General features: G+C 47.1%; 3 protein-coding genes across 3 annotated transcripts; 1 reads left to right on the top strand and 2 right to left on the bottom strand.

The window, feature by feature from the left end:
* Positions 1–11,657: 11,657 nt before the first annotated feature.
* Positions 11,658–14,418, bottom strand: LOC135201213 (uncharacterized; the record flags this gene model as incomplete). Its single annotated transcript, XM_064230091.1, has 5 exons — positions 11,658–11,989; positions 12,297–12,407; positions 12,630–12,775; positions 13,033–13,439; positions 13,670–14,418. Coding segments are annotated over 5 exons (1,524 nt in total), but the record flags the coding sequence as incomplete, so codon positions are not given.
* A 1,737-nt stretch (positions 14,419–16,155) lies between these two features.
* On the top strand, positions 16,156–16,880 carry LOC135201212 (mediator of DNA damage checkpoint protein 1-like). Its single transcript, XM_064230090.1, has 2 exons — positions 16,156–16,578; positions 16,836–16,880. The coding sequence occupies exons 1-2, from the start codon at positions 16,156–16,158 to the stop codon at positions 16,878–16,880; spliced, it is 468 nt and encodes a 155-aa protein (XP_064086160.1).
* A 1,163-nt stretch (positions 16,881–18,043) lies between these two features.
* LOC135201211 (uncharacterized) lies at positions 18,044–20,204 on the bottom strand. The gene is made up of 2 exons (XM_064230089.1): positions 18,470–20,204; positions 18,044–18,348 (listed from the first exon to the last, which is right to left on the bottom strand). The coding sequence occupies exons 1-2, from the start codon at positions 20,202–20,204 to the stop codon at positions 18,044–18,046; spliced, it is 2,040 nt and encodes a 679-aa protein (XP_064086159.1).
* Positions 20,205–21,726: the final 1,522 nt, after the last annotated feature.

Genomic DNA, 21,726 nt, shown 5'->3' with positions numbered 1-21,726 from the left:
ACCGTAAAGACATAATATAAACAAAAGACTGTAAATATCATAACGATTATCTCTCTCTCCAAAGAAATACTAGTCCTAGATAACGACCCCTGAAGATGCACTTTCTGTATTAGATGGATACAAAATATTGTACCTTAAAGGCGGGTGGTACTGTTGCTGACGTTTTGCAGGTGATAATTGTGTTGGCTTGGCAGTCAACTCAAGGTTTTGTCAAAATTCCACGTTCAGTAATTGATCGAGGAAGGGGAGGAGGAGGATTTTTGGTAAACGGAACAAGTCTCCATACAAAGATGAGTAAGGCAGCTTTTGGAATTGGCTCATATAAACTGTAAGTCACAAGGGCGAGAGATAGCTAGATAGACCGATAGGCATCTGTAAAACAAAATAAAGTAGATAAGAATATCCAATGGGATAAAGCGAGTTCATCGTACCCTTGCTGGAGCAAACCCTCAAGAAATAACCAAGACGTCCCGGTGACCCACAACTCAAGTAATGAATATAAGCAAGCGTCATCAGAACCAGATTGCCTTGCCTCCATGTTGAAATAGTCTCATACTCACCTCCGGTGGATGTGTTGGGACGAAGTGACTACCGTCCTGACCGGGCGTCTGCTTATATATCCAAAGCCCATTCACTAGGAGGAACTTCCTCTCCAAGGTCCTGGGGCTTTCCTGAAGGTGGAAGAAGCCCAGGAGGAGGAGGAGAAGAAGAAGAGAGAGGCGGCTGTGGAGGAGGAAAAAAGAAGAGGGGGCGTGGCTTATGGCGTCAGTAGCCGTTCCAGTGTGATTCTACTGGATGATGCCCTGTTGGTCAATCGCCACTTCTTGGCCGCCCCGAGGCTCTCTCATCCTCTGGGCATGACCTGAGCGTAATTAGGGTATCAGTCTTATTATTCACTTGAGTTTTAGTTGTGATTGATTTTTATTTTCTTTCTTTGTACTCGCGCCATTTCAATTTTCGATGAGTCTGGGTAACTTGAAGGTAGAAGAATTATTTCCAAAATATGTGTAGGGAAAAATATTGATTTCATGACCAAATTCCAAACTTCATTTTCTGTTATTTAATCAACCTTTCTCTTTCTTTGTCTTTTTTGTTATACTTTAAAAAAAAATTAATATTAGCCTTACGTTAATTACAGTGATTGTATGACGTTCTTACAGTTTTTGTGTGTGTGTGTGAATAGTCCCATTTTGCTGTTTTCTTGTTTTTCATTTTTCCACTTTTTTCTGTTTTTTATTTTGCGGTTTGCGTTTTCATTTTTCCAATATTCTTTTTTCTTTTATTATTTTGCGTTTTGCTTGACTATATTATTTCATGACATTCAAATAACTGGTGATGTTTACTGTAAACACGAACTTGAAAGTAAGCAAACGTAATACCGGTCAAGTTGAGGAAAATGGATAAGGTTTTTCAGTGAACTTAACGTACAGTATATACAAAAGTGCACACATATGTACAAACCCGTCCACAAACCAGACACCGAGTCACATACATATGATAATAATGTACCAAGAAGCTGAGTTTGTTTAGGCTCTAAGAAAAAAATCTTGTTCAGTGAACTATTTATGGTTGTACTACATTCGCCCTTCAAGTTCAAAGAAGTAATGGAATACAGATACAGGACTGTGAAATTCCATGGCACACACACACACACACACACACACACAAAGAGAGAGAGAGAGAGAGAGGAGAAGAGATATAGAGAGAGAGAGAGAGAGAGAGAGAGAGAGAGAGAGGTGCGACTGTGATAGAAAGTTTGCGTGTTTGGTGGAAGATCATGAGTAGGTTTGCTGAAGAGTGATATTAAGCTGTAGGTTTCAGGGGGTTAGTTAAAACAGAAAGACTTTAGATTAACTAACAACAGTGAGAGATGGTCCAGGCAAGAACGGATAAGACTCGCACAGAGCGTGATAAACAGATGAAGGGAGAGAAATATTCATAGGATATAATTTTCCACCAAGTAGGCCTAGTCGGACCCGTACAAGACTCGTTCCGATTGTTGAATAATAATCATCATATTATTCGCTACCAGCGCCTTGTGAAGCAAAGGGGTAATATCCCCGTCGCCGTTCTCATGCTCTCATTCATGTATAGGTCTAGGTCTCCCCCACAGGAGCCCAGCTGTGATCGTCCCTTCGGCCCCTAGCTGCAACCCCTTTAATTCCTTTTACTGCACCTCCGTTCATATTTGCTTTATTCCATCTTACTTTCTACCTTCTCCTAATAGTTTTCTCATACTGCAACTGCGAGGTTTTCCTTCTGTTACACCTTTCAAACCTTTCGACTGTCAGTTTATCTTTCAGCGCTGATTGACCTCATAGGTCCCAGCGCTTGGCTGGGACCTAAGGTGTTGTGGGGAAGACGAGACCAGGCCATTTCTGTCTCCCTGTCATCATTTTCTCATCCAGATATGGAACTTGCGTAGTTTCCTTTTAGGGATTATGTGTAAATGTATAATTTTCTTTTTAAAGCTTTACTTAAAGTCGACGGAATTTTTCTGTAATTTTTATTTATTTTTCTTTTAGATTCATGTTCTTACACAGGTCGTACTGGGCTTTTTTTTTTTTTTTTTTTTTTTTTCACCCTGTCTTACTCAATGTCGGTCTATTTGATTTCCAAATCTTATTCAGCCTGCTCATTGTTTGAGTTGCCTTCTTTTCAGTTCTTCACCAAATTCCAACTCGAGAAAACTTGTATTGGATATCATTGTTCTTCATTGAGTGAAAGATTCAACATTTTTAATCTTTTCTTCATGTAATGTTATGTCATCACCTAGTGCTTATTTTTGTTTTTCGTAGATTTATCATTCGTCCCATATCTAGATTTTTAGTCCAGTTTAATCCTCCTCATTTCCTATATCTTCTACCACTATTCTTCTCTTTATATTAAATGTATGGAGTAACATTCTCCATTGGTGTCCCGTTCTTCACTGCAAATTCTCTTGACAAGAGTCCATCAAGATTAACTTCGAAGCGCCTCAGTGGTGTGATCGGTATGATCTTGACTTGCCACCTCGGTGGCCGCCATAGAAGTTCACTCTCGACGTGGTTCAGAAGTCACATAAAGGCCGTTGGTCCCGTTGCTGAATAGCCACTGGTCCTATGCAACGTAAAATCACCATACTCACAAACAGACAAAAAGATTAATTTCGCGTGTAAGTCGTTCATGGATAATTTCAGTTTCCTTGATTTTTCGCGGGAATGCCAAAGTGATGCAAGACCTTCCATGATATTGGTCCGTGGACGAAGTCAGATGCCTTCTGGTAATCAACGAAACCAGTCATAAGGGCATTTTTTAAAATTTCATACATTACTGCAAAATATGCTTTAACACTGTTATTTGATCTATGCCACTCTGCATTTTCCAAAACCAGATTGTTTACCCCTAAGGTTGTTGTCAGTATCCTTCTTCGCCCGGTTGAGGATATTATTATTATTATTATTATTATTATTATTATTATTATTATTATTATTATTATTATTTCAGTAGATGAAACCTGTCCACATGGAACAACAAGCACACAAAAGGGGCCACTGACTCGAAATCAAAGCTTCCAGAGTGTTGGTTTCAACCTCCCACCGCAGACCCCACACTGCAGCAGTAATTAAGCATGATACAGATACATTGCCATAGGGGAGACGCAAGCCCACGACATCTGAGTGGCATACCACGACACTAACCACTATACCATCGGACCAGCTATAAGCATGCTGTGTCTTTTTATTACCCAGAGGAAGTACTATGTATCTGTGGAGTCACAGTCAGTCAGGTCACCTTTCTTTGGAACTTTGCCCATGAATTCCAGCTTCCAGTCATCCAGTCCTCATTCCATACTCTTTCATTTCTTTTACTGTACCTCCGTTCATATTCTCTTTCTTCCATCTAACTTTCCACCCTCTCCTAACAGTTGTTTCATTAGGCAGGTGTGATGTTTTCCTTCTGTTGCACCTTTAAAAACTTTTTAGTGTCAGTATCCGTTTCAGCGTTGAATGACCTCATAAGTCCCACCTCTATTCTGACGTAACCTGGGGTTTTCCATCTCATAAGTTTCTTTTTATTGATTCAATGATTCCACTCAGAAGCACATTCAAGTCTTCGTCAGCCTCTGGTATGTTAATCAAATGATTCCCCCTCACATCTTTTGTTCGTGATCTCACATAAATGTCCAGTGCAGCGTTCTTCTTTTGGTGTTACTGTTAACCCGTCCTTTCTTTTGATTGGTATTTTCCTGTTCCTTTTCCCCCACAGATATTTAATTGATAATTGTGTGGGGTACCCTGCTAACCCATGTTGTTTTTAACATCAGCAAACTGTTTGTCCAAATATTCTCTTGTCTCTTCTTGAGCATCGTTTAACTTCATTATCCAGATTATTAAAATTTCGGACGTTTTAGTTTTCTGTAAGTTGAGATGGCTATTTGCCTGTGCGTCCGCACTTTTTGTCTCCGCCGTCAGATCTTAAACAACTACTGAGGCTAGAGGGCTGCAAATTGGTATGTCGATCATCCACCCTCTAATCATCAAACATACCAAATTGCAGTTCTGTAGCCTCAGTAGTTTTAATTTTAGTTAAGGTTAAAGTTGGCCATGATCGTGCGTCTAGTACCGGTGCAGGTGCCAACAACACAGGCCACAAGCGGGCTGTGGCTGAAAGTTTCATGGGCCGCGGCTGAGAGTTTCATATAGCACTATACGCTTACATGCTGCACAGGAATTTCAATTGCGCCGAAGAACCCGCGGCGAATTCTTTTACTTGTTATAGCATTTTGTGCCTCCCAGAGGCGACCACTCATGTCACGGCATCAAATTCTGCCATGCATGGAAGGTCAGACCCACTTTCATGCTTTCAGGAGTGCATTAATTGTAGTGAAGTATGAAGAGGCACTGGAGAGTTCAATACGGATAAAATCTGCTCTGAAAACAATGATTGCTTGTGTCGTTTATGTGGAATAAGAAAACTGAAATGTCGAGGAGTGGGGAGATACGTAATGCAGATGCGACAGAAATATTAGTACTATTGGAGAAACGTTGGATTAGGTTGTTTAGAGGTGATGTGGTTATGGGACTGGAGGACTAGCTTAGTAAAATGTGTAGAATACATTGTGGTTTTTAGGCTGCAATGGAGGACAATAGTTTAGTAAAAAATGTAATATATATATGTATATATATATATATATATATATATATATATATATATTATATATGTATTATATATATATATATATATATATATATATATATATATATGCATATAATATTATATATGTGTGTGTGTGTGTGTGTGTGTGTATGTGTGTGTGGGGTGATAAGGCTGCAACGGACGACAATAGTTTTGTAAAAAAAAAAGTGTAAAAAATATGGTTATAAGGCTGCAGTAGAAGAATATGGTTTAGTAGAAAATGTTAAAAAAACATGGTGATAAGGCTGCAATGGAGGACAATAGTTTAGTAAAAAAAAAAACGTGTAAAAATATGGTTATAAGGCTGCAGTGGAAGACAATAGTTTAGTAAAAATGTGTTAAAAATATGGTTATAAGGCTGCAATGGAGGACAATAGTTTAGTAAAAAAAAATGTAAAAAAATATGGTGACAAGGCTGCAATGGAAGACAATAGTTAATTAAAAAGCGTAAAAGAATTATTGTTATAAGGCTGCAACGGAGGACAATAGTTAAATGAAAATGTGTAAAAATTATGGTTATAAGGCTGTAGTGGATGAAAAGAGTTTAGTAAAAAAATATAAAAATATATGTGGTGATAAGGCTGAGAAGACTTGGAAAGTGATAGAAAAATAAAGTGAAAAATACTGGACAGGAAAGGCTCCTGGATCCAAGAAAGGCAAAAGTACACATTTCAAGATAAAAGGTGAATGGCTGTGTGTTTAGACGTTCGACGCCGAGCTAATGATGAGCCTTCTGTTTAGGTGTATGAAGCAAGAGAGAGAGAGAGAGAGAGAGAGAGAGAGAGAGAGAGAGAGAGAGGAAAAATAAAATTCCTGTGATTACAGTAAACCGGTGAAAGGGCTAAGTGGTCACAACATTGAAGGCTTGAAAATAGAGAGAGAGAGAGAGAGAGAGAGAGAGAGAGAGAGAGAGAGAGCATATCATTGAAGGCGTGAAATGTGTGTGTGTGTGTGTGAAAGAGAGAGAGAGAGAGAGAACATATTGAAGGCGTGAAATTGTGTGTGCGTGTGTGTGTATGTGTGTGTGTGAGAGAGAGAGCGAGAGAGAGAGAGAGAGAGAGAGAGAGAGAGAGAACATTGAAGGCGTGAAAATGTGTGTGTGTGAGAGAGAGAGCGAGCGAGTGCGCTTTTTTTGTAGCATTATCAAACTGGATTATTAGAGATTGCTTTGGACAGAATTAAAGGAAGTCTGCTATACACGAAACAAATCCGCGAAAATAAAAGCAACCTCACGAATTCTAAGAGAAAGAAAGAAAGAAAGAAAGAGAGGGGAAAGTGATCGAAAGATGGTGCTTAGTGGGCGACTTCAATGAAGAATAATTGTCGACAGAGCGATCATAATTCGCTTTACAAATCGTTGGCGATGTGTAGAATTATCATATGAGTAAAAACTATAATGTGGAAATTGAAAAATTTAGTTAGCGAAATTTGTCGATGAAGAGTAACCCAGCTAACAGATATGCAAGCAAGTGTACATGAAGATAATGATTTGGGCGTTAGGCCTAGCGCTGAAGCATCCCTGGGTTACTCTGCAAACTAGTACTACCTTTTCTTCCACGAAGGATTTCTCTCAGAAGAGGATGTGAACTGCTTTGATAAAGAAGGGTTTACACACCTTCAGTCGGGTCTTTTAATATAAAAGAGATAGCATGCCTGGAAGAAAGTGGTCGTAAAAAAAATGAGCATGGTGAAAGGTGTTGGGTCCGTATGGTTGGAGGGAGCGGGTAGCGTTTTGATGAGCGAACGCCCCAGGAATACAGAGTATGAAACAGAGGAACAACCTGACGAAGCGACTACGTATTTACAAGCCAACCGTCAAAGGGATGATGGGCGAGCGTTTGAGGAGGAAGACGGGACTGTGAATTGCCTTTTTATTGGGTAATGAGCGACTGTTTAAAAGACGGGGGTCATAAAAATGGTCGTCTTTGTTAATTGCAAAGAAGGGAGGAGATTCCTGCCATCTCGGTAATGGAGGAGAGAATGAGATAAAATACTTTTTTCCGCCTTTTTTCAGGTATTGCTTTTGCTTTTATTTGTTTCCTCAGTCGGGATTATCCAGTTGCCTGGATTTATCCCGAGTATGAATGGATGACTCCGATGGTCTTTGAAATAACTGAGGCAAGGTATTAATTGGCTAATGTCCGAGGACTGAAGATAAGAGATGGTCATCAGAGTTATTTATTTTTCTTAATTAGGGGGTTAACCCTCTTCTTTGTAATGTATTTTATGTATTTAGGAGGTTAACCTTCTTGCTTGTAATATAATTTATGTATTTAGGAGGTTAACCCTCTTCATTGTAATATATTTTATTTATTTAGTAGATTAACCCTCTTCCTTGTAATGTATTTTATTTATTTAGGAGGTTAACCCTCTTCCTTGTAATGTATTTTATGTATTTAGGAGGTTAACCCTCTTCTTTGAAAGGTATTTTATGTATTTAGGTTAACCCTCTTCCTTGTAATGTATTTTTTATGGTATTTAAGGAAGGTTAACCCTTTTCCATTGTAATATATTTTATTTATTTAGGAGGTAACCCTCTCTTGTAATTGTATTTATTGACTTAGGAGGTTTTAACCCTCATCTCTTGTTTAATGGTATTTTATGGTATTTCGTAGGTTTAACCCTCCCTTCCTTGTAATGTTCCTTATGTATTTTAGCAGCTTAACCTCAATCCTGTAATTATTTTATGTATTTTAGGAGGTTAACTCCCTTCCTTGTAATGTATTTTATTGTAATTAGGAGCTTAATCCCTTAATCCTATGTTTTAATGCATTTATGATTTAGGAAGGTTAATCCCATCCTTCCTTGTAATGTATTTTATTGTGTATTTAGGAGGTACACTCATCTCTTGTAAATGTATTTTTGTATTAGGAGGTTAAACCCTCATCCTTGTAATTTATTTATGTATTTAGGAGTTAAACCTCAATCTTGTAATGATTTTATGTATTTAGCGGAGGTTTAACCCTCCCATCCTTGTTAAGCCATTAGGTATTAGGAGGTTAACCCTCTTCCTTATAAATGTATTTTATGTATTTAGGAGGTTAACATTCAATCCCTTTGAATGAATGTTTAGTATTTAGGAGGTTAAACCATCTTCCTTGTAATGTATTTTTATTGTAATTGGAGGTTAACCTCTCTTTAAATGTATTTATGGATTTAGGAGGTAAACTCCCATTCCTTGTAATTGTTATTTTAGTATTTAGAGGTTTTAACCCTCTTCCTGTAATATATTTTAGGTATTTAGGAGATTTAAACCCTCCTTCTGTAAGTATGTTATGTATTTAGGAGGTTAACCCTCTTCCGTAATGTTTATTTTTGTATTTATGGAGGCTTAACCTGTCATCCTTGTAAGTAGTTTATTGTATTAGGAGGTCAAACAACTCTCTTGTATGTTTTATTTTTGAGTTATTTTAGGAGCTTAAAAAACCTATCCTTTATGTATTTTAGTATTAGGAGGTTAAACCCTCTCCTTGTAAGGTATTTATTGTAATTAGGAGCTCTAACCCTCGATCCTTGTAATTTATTTTATGTATTTAGGGAGGTTAAACTTTCCCTTGTAAGTGTATTTTATGTATTTAGGATGCGTTAACCTCTTCCGTGTATGTATTTTATGTCATTTAGGAGTTACCCTCTTCTTGTATGTATTTTTATGTATTTAGGAGGTTAACCCCTCCTGGTATGTATTTATTATTTAGGGAGGTTAACCCTCTTCCTTGGTAATGTATTTTATTTATTTAGGAAGGTTACCCTCATCCCTTGTAAGTATTTTATGTATTTAGGAGGTACCTCTTCCTTGTAATATATTTTATGTATTTTAGGAGATTCACCCTCTTCCTTGTATGTATTTATGTATTTTAGGAGTTTAACCCTCTTTCCTTGTAATGTATTTTATTGTATTTAGGAAGCTGTAACCCCTCATCCTTGTAATGTATTTTATGTATTTAGGAGGTTAACCTCTTCTTGTAATGTATTTTAATGTATTTAGGAGCTTTAACCTCATCCGTCTGTAATGTATTTTATGTATTTAGGAGGTTAACCCTCTTCCTTGTAATGTATTTTATGTATTTAGGAGCTTAACCCTCATCCTTGTAATGTATTTTATGTATTTAGGAGGTTAACCCTCTTCCTTGTAATGTATTTTATGTATTTAGAGGTAAAACCCCTCTTCCTTTATGTAATTTTATGTATTTAGGAGGTTAACCCTCATCCTTGTAATGTATTTTATGTATTTAGGAGGTTAACCCTCATCCTTGTAATGTATTTTATGTATTTAGGAGGTTAACCCTCATCCTTGTAATGTATTTTATGTATTTAGGAGGTTAAACCTCATCCTTGTAATGTATTTTATGTATTTAGGAGGTTAACCCTCATCCTTGTAATGTATTTTATGTATTAGGAGGTTAAACTCATCTTGTAATTGTTTTTAAATGTATTTAGGAGGTTAAACCTCATCCTTGTATTATTTTTATGTATTTGGAGGTTAATTTAGGAGGTTAACCCTCTTACTTGTAATGTATTTTAGTATTTAGGGGTTAACCCTCTTCCTTGTAAGTATATTATGTATTTAGGAGTTAACCATCTCCTTGTAATGTTATTATGTGATTTAGGAGGTTAACCCTCGTCCTTGGAATATATTTTATGTATTTAGAGAGATTAAACCTTTCCTTGCTAATGTATTACATGTATTTAGGAGGTTAACCCTCTTCTTGTAATGTATTTTATGTATATTTAGGGCTTAAACCCTTCATCCTGGTAATGTATTTTATGATTTAGCGAGGTTAAACTCTTCCTTGCATGTATTTTATGGATTTAGGAGCTTAACCCTCATCCTTGTAATGTTATTTTATGTATTTAGGAGGTAACCTCTTCCTTGTAATGTATTTTATGTATTTAGGAAGCTAACCCTCATCCTGTAATGTATTGTATGTATTTAGGAGTAACCCTTTCCTGGTAAGTATTTTATGTATTTAGGAGGTTAACCCTCTTCCTTGTAATGTATTTTATGTATTTAGGAGGTTAACCCTATCTTGTAATGTATTTTATGTATTTAGGAGGTTAACCCTCATCCTTGTAATGTATTTTATGTATTTAGGAGGTTAACCTCATCCCTTGTAATGTTATTTAGGTATTTTAGGAGGTTAAACCTCATCCTTGTAATGTATTTATGTATTAGGAGGTAACCTAATCCTGTAAGTATTTTATGATTTAGGAGGTTAAACCTCATCCTTGTAATGTATTTTATGTTTATTTAGGAGGTTAAACCTCCCCATCCTGATAATGTATTATGTATTGAGGAGGTTACCCTTAATCCTTGTAATGTTTTATTTTGTGTATTTAGGAGGTTCACTCTCTTTCTTGTAAAATGTATTTTTATGTATTTAGGAGATTAACCCTTTTGCTTGTAATATAATTTATGTATTTAGGAGGTTAAACCTCTTCCTTGTAATACTTGATAGTACTAATATACATACGGGGTTCCTCCGATTTTTAGTTTTCTATAAAAGAAAGCTATTGTGATGTTTTTTTTTTTTTTTTTTTCTGTCCGTTTGCCCTCAAATCTTAAAAAGTACCGAGGCTAGAGGGTTGCAAAGTTTGTATGTTGATCATTTTCCATCCAATCATCAAATATACCAAATTGCAGCCCTCTAGCCTCAGTAAGTTTTTATTTTGTTTAAGGTTAAAGTTAGCCATCATCTTGCGTCTGCACAGGCCACCACCAGGCTGCGGCTGAAAGTTTCAAAGGCCGCAGATGAGTTTCATGGGTTATGGCTGAGAGGAAGAAACTTTTATTTATATTTTGTTTACATAAAAAAGGAACGAAAGTGGTTGCAGCTAGGGGCCGAAGGGACGCTGCTAAGAACCTTTAGTAATGCCTACCGTGCACCGCGTGAGGTGCACTGATGGCACCGGCCTCCTACGGGGACTAGAGCTGCGGTCTAAATGATTATATTGTAATGGCGATATGCATCGTAACTAGAAATCGTTGCTGCGCCTTTGTGCTTGAATCCGATAACGGATCATCTTGCGATATATATATATATATATTGTAATATTTATCAGATACTGCGGCATGTCAGTGACCCCTGGCTCGAAGAGTGCTCCCATCTGGCGGGAACCTATCGAACTAGAATTTGAAGATTCCACAGGTTTTAGCAATTCAGTCGTGTCATAATATGTTTGTGGTGATTTCAAAGAAAAAGAAAAAGATGTAGACATTTATTCAATTTTTTAAAATTACGAAGGATGTTATGGAGGCAGCCCATCTCTCCTTGGAATTCATTGGTTAAGTGGACGTGATGATGAGAGATAATTTGTGAATGACTTTAAATTCACTGGTATTCTCAAACACTGATCGAGAGCAGTGTTGCAGAAAACGAGTAATTAAAACTATAGTACATAATGAATGAATGCAATCAATTACTTTTGCAGGAAAACAGTGCATATCACAGGAAACTGAAAGGACATTAAGACGAAGCTGATTCCCGTCAAGTCATTATTTATTCTTGAATATCACAAATTTGGTATTATCACAATCATCATCGTAGAATTGAGTTTCTGGCAATAACTTGGCATTCATCATAGTTCATTAAATGCGAAGAGTCGTTTTCTCTCTATAATTCAGTTAGCAACGTTTTCTTGAAGATGGACTATTGCCAGATTGAATTAGGATAGATAGGAAGCCATCGCCCAGATGCGATGTCTAGCGAGAACTGGCAACTGCGAGAGCTTCTTCTACTTGTCTCTTCCTGTTGGCCAGATCCTCAAGATGATTCTCCAAGCTGCGCTTCAAAGCTTCCTTGGATTTTTGGCTCTGCAAAAGAGAGGATCTTAGTGAGAGGAGAGAGAGAGAGAGAGAGAGAGAGAGAGAGAGAGAGAGAGAGAGAGAGAGTCCCATGGAAGAAATTTGATCTAACAAGGAAATATTAATGGGTCATAGGTTGGATATTGTTTAAAGATGCAACTAGTCAAAAATTATGTTCATTCTGAGTATGTGCTTTTTTAAAAACAAAATCTGAGTTTCTGCATTTGATATGGAGAAAGGTAATAAATATAATAAAACTAGTATATGGAAGTGTAGCCAGAACAGAGGCTTTTTCGCCCATTCTTAGAGAACTTACCTCAGCGAGTGACTTTGAAAACTCCTTGAACTTGTATTGACTGAGGTTGTTCAAGATCAACTGCACCTCCTCCTTTTCATCTTCGGCGAGTGTTGCCGTTCCAGTGGCCACCTGAAAATGCACGTTTTATAAGTGTCAATGAAATGTTAAAGAAAGAGGCCCATAAAAAGAAATTCAGAGAGTTTTCTGGAGCCACAAGGAACGTAAGAAGAGATATGACGGTGTAATTGACATATTTGTGGATATCCAAAATTAGCACACGACACATTGCGTGTACTATACTTTCTTTAAGTACTGAATTGAGAGAGAGAGAGAGATAAAGGGAGAACTCACATTAGAGAATGCTGCCAACATTTTCCGGGCTGTACAAGCTAACTCTTCCTGTGTCCTGTCTGCCATAGGGCTACTCTGGAGGGTGTTCAACATCCTTTCCATGTTCCTGATTGAGGTTAGGAGTGATTCTCCAGTCAGAGTGCAGTCTGCGCTCACAAAGAAGAATTAGGTTAATAAAAAGAGCCACTATGGCGAAATAGACCAAGCATTATGACATTAATATTAACAGAGGCAATGCAATAAGAAGGCCTAAGGTAAAAACAGCTCCAAGATCTCAACAAATATATTTGTCGTGAAATAGTTCTAGTTGTCCCCATCAAAGCAAGAAAACATTAATAGATAAAAAAGAGAAACAATAACTAAAATACTAATAAACATTACTTCAATATGAGCCCAACCTTACCATCGGTTTGAATACCAGCAGAGTTGAGCATTGACAAGATGGAAGATGACAGAAGGAACCGACGACGACCTCCTTGAAGATCCTCCAACTTCCTAATAATGTTATTCAGCTCTGTCACTAAAGCTTCTAGATTTGATGACAGTATCTTAACTTCTTGAATTTTCCCAGCATCCTCAGAACAATTTACAAGCTGCATAGTCGTGATTTCAATTTGAAGCTGAAGATCACCTAGATCTTTATTCAAGTCAATAATTTCTTTTGCAATATCATCAGGAGCTGGTTTGCATTCTGTAGAGGTAGATTGTGATTGTGTTGTTGTTTCACTAGACACTGTTGTTTCACCAGACTCTGTAGAGGTCGCCCCTTCGGAGGCGGTTGTGGCCCCACTTGCCGTTGTGCCACGCGAGGACCTGTTGTGCCAATTCGGAGGCGTCTCGCCGTTGTCTTACAGACTTGTAGAGGCGGTTTCCTTCTCCTCTCCCCTTCGGAGGCGGTTGTGGCCCCACTAGCCGTTGTGCCACCCGAGACTGTTGTGCCACCGGAGGCGGTGGTTCCTTCGCTGCCTGAGGTCTCCCCTTCGGAGGCGGTTGTGGCCCCACTAGCCGTTGTGGCTCCACTTGCCGTTGTGCCACCCGAGACTGTTGTGCCACCGGAGGCGGTGGTTCCTTCGCTGCCTGAGGTCTCCCCTTCGGAGGCGGTTGTGGCTCCACTTGCCGTTGTGCCACCCGAGACTGTTGTGCCACCGGAGGCGGTGGTTCCTTCGCTGCCTGAGGTCTCCCCTTCGGAGGCGGTTGTGGCTCCACTTGCCGTTGTGGCCCCGCTTGCTGTTGTGCCACCCGAGACTGTTGTGCCACCGGAGGCGGTGGTTCCTTCGCTGCCTGAGGTCTCCCCTTCGGAGGCAGTTGTGGCCCCACTTGCCGTTGTGCCACCCGAGACTGTTGTTCCACCGGAGGCGGTGGTTACTTCGCTGCCTGAGGTCTCCCCTTCGGATGCGGTTGTGGCTCCACTTGCCGTTGTGCCACCCGAGACTGTTGTGCCACCGGAGGCGGTGGTTCCTTCGCTGCCTGAGGTCTCCCCTTCGGAGGCGGTTGTGGCCCCACTAGCCGTTGTGCCACCCGAGACTGTTGTGCCACCGGAGGCGGTGGTTCCTTCGCTGCCTGAGGTCTCCCCTTCGGAGGCGGTTGTGGCTTCACTTGCCGTTGTGCCACCCGAGATTGTTGTGCCACCGGAGGCGGTGGTTCCTTCGCTGCCTGAGGTCTCCCCTTCGGAGGCGGTTGTGGCTCCACTTGCCGTTGTGCCACTGGAGGCGGTGGTTCCTTCGCTGCCTGAGGTCTCCCCTTCGGAGGCAGATGTGGCTCCACTTGCCGTTGTGAACCACCCGAGGGACTGTTATTGGTGCCACCGGAGGCTGGTGGTTCCATTCCGGCTGACTGACCCGGTCTCCCCCTTCGGAGGCGGTTGTGGCTCCACTGGCCGGTTGTGCCACCCGAGGACCGTTGTGCCACCGGATGCTCCGGCGGGGTGGTCCTTCGCTGCCTGAGGTCTCCCCCTTCGGAGCGTGGGTGGTTCCTTCGCTGACTGAGGTCTCCCCTTCGGACCCGGCGGTTGTGGCTCCCACTGGCAGTGTTCCACCCGAGACTGTTGTGCCACCGGAGGCGGTGGTTCCTTCGCTGCCTGAGGTCTCCCCGTCGATTGCGGTTGTGGCTCCACTTGCCGTTGTGCCACCGAGACTGTTGTGCCACGGAGGCGGGTGGTTCCTTCGCTGCCTGAGGTCTCCCCTTCGGAGGCGGTTGTGGCCTCCACTTGGCCGTTGTGCCACCCTAGCTGTTGTGCCAACCGGAGGCGGTGGTTCTCGTGCCAGAGGTCGCCCCTTCGGATTGCGGTCGGGCTCCACTTGGCGTTGTGCCCACCCAGATTACTGTTGTGCCACCAGGGGGCGGTGGTTCCTTCGCTGCCTGAGGTCTCCCTTCGAGGCGGTTTGTGGCCCCACTGCCGTTGTGCCACCAGGACTGTTGTCCACCGGAGGCGGTGGTTACTTAGATGCCTGAGGTCTCCCCTTCGGATGCCGGTTGTGGCTCCAACTTGCCGTTGTGCCACCAGAAAGGACTGGTTGTGCCACGGAGGCGGTGGGATTACTTCGCTGCCAGAGGTCTCCCCTTCGGATGCGGTTGTGGCTCCACTTGCCGTTGTGCCACCAGAGACTGTTGTGCCACCGGAGGCGGTGGTTCCTTCGCTGCCTGAGGTCTCCCCTTCGGATGCGGTTGTGGCTCCACTTGCCGTTGTGCCACCAGAGACTGTTGTGCCACCGGAGGCGGTGGTTCCTTCGCTGCCTGAGGTCTCCCCTTCGGATGCGGTTGTAGCTCCACTTGCCGTTGTGCCACCAGAGACTGTTGTGCCACCGGAGGCGGTGGTTCCTTCGCTGCCTGAGGTCTCCCCTTCGGATGCGGTTGTGGCTCCACTTGCTGTTGTGCCACCAGAGACTGTTGTGCCACCGGAGCGTGGTTCCTTCGCTGCCTGAGGTCTCCCTTCGATGCGGTTGTGGCTCCACTTGCCGTTGTGCCACCAAGAGACTGTTGTGGCCACCCCCGGAGGCGGTGGTTCCTTCGCTGCCTGAGGTCTCCCCTTCGGATGCGGTTGTGGCTCCACTTGCCGTTGTGCCACCAGAGACTGTTGTGCCACCGGAGGCGGTGGTTCCTTCGCTGCCTGATTTGGTTTTTCTTTTTTTTTCCCCTTAATCTTCCCTTCGGATGCGTTGTGGCTCCACTTGCCGTTGTGCCCACCAGAGACTGATGTGCCACCGGAGGCGGTGGTTCCTTCGCTGCCTGAGGTCTCCCCTTCGGATGCGGTTGTGGCTCCACTTGCCGTTGTGCCACCAGAGACTGTTGTGCCACCGGAGGCGGTGGTTCCTTCGCTGCCTGAGGTCTCCCCTTCGGATGCGGTTGTGGCTCCACTTGCTGTTGTGCCACCAGAGACTGTTGTGCCACCGGAGGCGGTGGTTCCTTCGCTGCCTGAGGTCTCCCCTTCGGTTAGGCGGTTTGTGGCTCCACTTGCCGTTGTGCCACAAAGACTGTTGTGCCACCAGAGGCGGTGGTTCCTTCGCTGCCTGAGGTCTCTCCCCTTCGGATGCGGTTTGTGGCCTCACTTGCCGTTGTGCCACCGGAGGCGGTGGTTACCTTCGCTGGCCTGAGGTCCTCTTCCCCTTCGGATGCGTTTTTTGTGGCTCCACTTGCCGTTGTGCCACCAGAGACTGTTGTGCCACCGGAGGCGGTGGTTCCTTCGCTGCCTGAGGTCTCCCCTTCGGATGCGGTTGTGGCTCCACTTGCCGTTGTGCCACCCGAGACTGTTGTGCCACCGGAGGCGGTGGTTCCTTCGCTGCCTGAGGTCTCCCCTTCGGATGCGGTTGTGGCTCCACTTGCCGTTGTGCCACCAGAGACTGTTGTGCCACCGGAGGCGGTGGTTCCTTCGCTGCCTGAGGTCTCCCCTTCGGATGGCGGTGTGGCTCCACTTGCCGTTGTGCCACCAGAGACTGTTGTGCCACCGGAGGCGGTGGTTCCTTCGCTGCCTGAGGTCTCCCCTTCGGATGCGGTTGTGGCTCACTTGCCGTTGTGCCACCAGAGACTGTTGTGCCACCGGAGGCGGTGGTTCCTTCGCTGCCTGAGGTCTCCCCTTCGGATGCGGTTGTGGCTCCACTTGCCGTTGTGCCACCAGAGACTGTTGTGCCACCGGAGGAGGTGGGGGTTCCTTCGCTGCCTGAGGTCTCCCCTTCGGATGCGGTTGTGCTCCACTTGCCGTTGTGCCACCAGGAGACTGTTTTTGTCCACCGGAGGCGTGGTTCCTTCGCTGCCTGAGGTCTCCCCTTCGGATGCGGTTGTGGCTCCACTTGCCGTTGTGCCACCAGAGACTGTTGTGCCACCGGAGGCGGTGGTTCCTTCGCTGCCTGAGGTCTCCCCTTCGGATGCGGTTGTGGCTCCACTTGCCGTTGTGCCACCAGAGACTGATGTGCCACCGGAGGCGGTGGTTCCTTCGCTGCCTGAGGTCTCCCCTTCGGATGCGGTTGTGGCTCCACTTGCCGTTGTGCCACCAGAGACTGTTGTGCCACCGGAGGCGGTGGTTTCTTCGCTGCCTGAGGTCTCCCCTTCGGAGGCGGTTGTGGCTCCACTTGCCGTTGTGCCACCAGAGACTGTTGTGCCACCGGAGGCGGTGGTTCCTTCGCTGCCTGAGGTCTCCCCTTCGGATGCGGTTGTGGCCTCACTTGCCGTTGTGCCACCGGAGGCGGTGGTTCCTTCGCTGCCTGAGGTCTCCCCTTCGGATGCGGTTGTGGCTCCACTTGCCGTTGTGCCACCAGAGACTGTTGTGCCGCCGGAGGCGGTGGTTCCTTCGCTGCCTGAGGTCTCCCCTTCGGATGCGGTTGTGGCTCCACTTGCCGTTGTGCCACCAGAGACTGTTGTGCCGCCGGAGGCGGTGGTTCCTTCGCTGCCTGAGGTCTCCCCTTCGGATGCGGTTGTGGCCCCACTTGCCGTTGTGCCACCAGAGACTGTTGTGCCGCCGGAGGCGGTGGTTCCTTCGCTGCCTGATGGTTCCCTCTCCCCTTCGGATGCGGTTGTGGCCCCACTTGCCGTTGTGCCACCAGAGACTGTTGTGCCGCCGGAGGCGGTGGTTCCTTCGCTGCCTGAGGTCTCCCCTTCGGATGCGGTTGTGGCCCCACTTGACGTTGTTGCCACCAGAGGACCTTGAACTTGTTGTGCCCAAATTCCGGCGGCGGTGGTTCCTTCGCCTGCCTTGGAGGTCCTCCCCTTCCGGATCCGGTTTTGTGGCCCCACCTTGGGCCCGGTTGTGGCCACCAGGTACTTTGTTTGTGCCATTTTTCCGGAGGGCGGTGGTTCCTTTCGCTGCCTGGAGGTCTCCCCTTTTCCGAGGCGGTTGGTGGTTCCTTGTGCCACCCCAGGAGGGGAATGTTTTGTGCCCATTCCGGAGCGTTTGTTCCTTCGCCTGACCTTGGGAGGTTCTAACCTTAGGATGCGGTTGTGGCCCACTTGCCGTTTTGTGCACCAGAGGACTGTTGTGCCATCGGAGGCGGTGGTTCCTTCGCCTGCCTGAGTTCCTCCCCTTCGGGCTTGCGGTTGTGGCTCCACTGCCGTTGTGCCACCAGGAGACGTTGGCCAACGGAGGCGGTGGTTCCTTCGCTGGCCCTGGAGGTTCCTCCCTTCGGATGCGGTTGTGGCTCCACTTGCGTTGATGCCACCAGAGACTGTTTGCCTTGTGCCATTCCGGAGGCTGTGGTTCCTTCGCTGCCTTGAGGTCTCCCCTCGGATGCGGCTGTGGCTCCATTGCCGTGTGGCGGTTGGACACAGAGACTGTTGTGTGCCACCGGAGGCGGTGGTTCCTTCGATTCGCTGAGGTCTCCCCCTTCGGCATGCGGTTGTAGGGCTCAACTTGCCGTTGTGCGCCACCAGAGACTGTTGTGCCACCGGAGGCGGTGAGTTCCTTCGCTTGCCCTGAGGTTCCCCTTCGCGATGCAGGTTGTGGCTCCACTTGCGTTGTGCCACCAGAGACTGTTGTGCCACCGGAGGCGGTGGTTCCTTCGCTGCCTGAAGGTCTCCCCTTCGGATGCGGTTGTGGCTCCACTTGCCGTTGTGCCACCAGAGGGACTGTGTGCCACACGGAGCGGTGTCCTTCGCTGGCCTGAGGTCTCCCATTCGGATGCGGTTGGTGGGCTCCACTTGCCGTTGTACCACCAGAGAACTGTTGTGCACCACCGGAAGGCGTAGGTGGGTTCCTTCGCTTGCCTGAGGTCTCCCTTGGATGCAGGTTGTGGCTCCACTTGCGTTGTGGCCCAGAGATGGTTGTGCAACGGAGGCGGTGGTTCCATTCGCTGCCTGAGGTCTCCCCTTCGGATGCGGTTGTGGCCTCCACTTGCCGTTGTGCCAACCAAGAGACTGTTGTGCCATCCCGGAGGCGGGAGGGTTCCTTCGCTGCCTGAGGGTCTCCCCTTCGGATGCGGTTGGTTTGGCTCCCAACTTGGCCGTTGTGCCACCAGAGACTTGCGTGCCACCGGAGGCGGTGGTTCCTTCGCTGCCTGAGGTCCTCACCCCTTTAGGATGCGGTTGTGGCTCCCCACTTGAGTTTGTGCCACCAGAGGACTGTTGTGCCAACGGACGGCGGGTGGTTCCTTCGCTGCCTGTGAGGTCTCCCTTTCGGATGCGAGGGTTGTGGATTCCACTTGGCCGTTGTGGCCACCAGAGGACTCCGTTTGTCGCCCCAACCGGAGGCGGGGTAGGTTTCCTTCGCTGCCTGAGGTCTCCCCCTTGCGGTATGCGGTTGTGGCCTACCACTTGCCAGTTGTGCCACCAGAGACTGTTGTGCCACCGGAGGCGGGTGGTTCCTTCCGCTCGCCGATGAGGTCTCACCCTTCGGATGCGGGTTGTGGCTACCAGTGCCGTTGTTGCCACCAGAGACTTTGTGCCAACCGGAGGACGGTGGTTCCTTCGCTGCCTGAGGTCTCCCTTCGGATGCGGTTGTGGCTCACTTGACGGTTGTGCCACCAGAATGTGGCCAAACGGAGGCGGTGGTTCCTTCGCACTGCCTGAGGTCTCCCCTTCGGCATCCTGCGGTTGTGCCCCACTTGCCGTTGGGCCACCAGAGGACTGTTGTGCCACCGGAGGGCCGGTGGTTTCCTTCGCTGCCGGAGGTCCTCCCCTTCGGATTGCGGTTTGCGGCCCCACTTGCTGTTGTTGCCACCAGAGACTGTTGTGCCACCGGAAGGCGGTTTCCTTCGCGCCTGAGGTCTCCCTTTCGGAGGGTTGTGGCTTCACTTGCCGTTGTGCCACCAGGAGGACTGTTGGCTGCCACCGGAGCGGGGTTCCTTCCCCGCTTACTGAGGTCTCCCCTTCGGATGCGGTTGTGGCTCCCACTTGACGTTGTGCCACAGAGACCCCTGTTGTGCCACCGCGGAAGGCGGGGTCCTTCGCTGGCTTGAGGTCTTCCCTTCGGAGCGGTGTGCTCCACTTGGCCGTTGTTGGCCACCAGAAGGACTGTTGTGCTACCGGAGGCGGTGGTTTCCTTCGCGCCTGGAGGTCTCCCTTCGGATGCAGTTTGGGTTGGCCTTCCACTTTTGCGTTGTGCCACCAGAGACCTGTTGTAGCACGGAGGCGGGTGGTCCTTCCGCTGGCCATGGGTCTCCCCTTCGGATGGAGGTTGTGGCTCCACTTGCTGTTGTGCCACCAAGCTGTTGTTGCCACCGACAGTGGTTCCTTCGTACCTGAGGTCTCCCCTTCGGATGCCAGTTGTGGCTCCACTTGCGGGGTGCCACAGGAGACTGTTGTGCCACCGGAGGCGGTGGTTCCTTCGCTGCCTGAGGTCTACCCCTTCGGATGCGGTGGTCCACACTTGCTGTTGTGCCACCAGAGACTGTTGTGCCACCGGAGGCGGTGGTTCCTTCCGCGCTAGGCCTGAGGTCTCCCCTTCAGATGCGGTTGTGGCTCCACTTGCCGTTGTGCCACCGGAGGCGGTGGTTCCTTCGCTGCCTGAGGTCTCCCCTTCGGAGGCAGTTGTGGCTCCACTTGCCGTTGTGCCACCAGAGACTGTTGTGCCACCTGAGGCAGTGGTTCCTTCGCTGCCTGAGGTCTCCCCTTCGGATGCGGTTGTGGCTCCACTTGCCGTTGTGCCACCAGAGACTGTTGTGCACCGGAGGCAGGGTGGTTCCTTCGCTGCCTGAGGTCTCCCCTTCGGAGGCGGTTGTGGTTTCCACTTGCCGTTGTGCCACCTGAGACTGTTGTGCCACCGGAGGCGGTGGTTTCTTCGCTGCCTGAGGTCTCCCTTCGGAGCGGTTGTGGCCCCACTTGCCGTTGTGCCACCCGAGACTGTTGTGCCACCGGAGGCGGTGGTTCCTTCGCTGCCTGAGGTCTCCCCTTCGGAGGCAGTTGGCAGTTGTGGCCCCACTTGCCGTTGTGCTACCCGAGACTGTTGTGCACGGAGGCGGTGGTTCCTTCGCTGCCTGAGGTCTCCCCTTCGGAGGCGGTTGTGGCCCCACTTGCCGTTGTGCCACCCGAGACTGTTGTGCCACCGGAGGCGGTGGTTCCTTCGCTGCCTGAGGTCTCCCCTTCGGAGGCGGTTGTGGCCCCACTTGCCGTTGTGCCACCCGAGACTGTTGTGCCACCGGAGGCGGTGGTTCCTTCGCTGCCTGAGGTCTCCCCTTCAGAGGCGGATGTGGCTCCACTTGCCTTTTGTTCTTGTGCACCGGAGGCGTGGTTCCCTTCGCTGCTGAGGTCTCCCCGTTCGGAGGCTGTTTGTTGGCTCCACCTTGCCGTTTGTTGCCACCGGAGGACTGGTTTTTGCCACCGGAGGCGGTGGTTCCTATTCGCTGCTGAGGTCTCCCTTTCGGAGGCGGTTGTGGCTCCACTTGCCCCGTTTGTTGCCACCGAGGGCGGTTGGTTCCTTCGGCTGCCTGAGGTCTCCCCCCTTCGGAGGCCCGGTGTGGGACTCCACTTGCCGTTTTGCCAACCCAGGACTGTTTTGTGCAACCGGAGGACGGTTGGTTCCTCTCGCTCCCATGAGTCTCCCCGTCCCGGATGGCGTTTGGTTTGCCTCCACTTGGCCGTTGTGCCACCAGAGACCTGTTGTGCACCGGAGGCGGTGGTTCCTTCGCTGCCTGAGGTCCCTCCCTTCGGAGGCGGTTGTGGCTCCACTTGCCAGTTG

The sequence above is a fragment of the Macrobrachium nipponense genome, chromosome 28, assembly GCF_015104395.2.
Source record: "Macrobrachium nipponense isolate FS-2020 chromosome 28, ASM1510439v2, whole genome shotgun sequence".
In the NCBI taxonomy this organism is placed as follows: Eukaryota; Metazoa; Arthropoda; class Malacostraca; order Decapoda; family Palaemonidae; genus Macrobrachium; species Macrobrachium nipponense.
The sequence above is the reverse complement of the archived record's forward strand: the minus strand, read 5'-3'. Positions and strand labels throughout refer to the sequence as shown.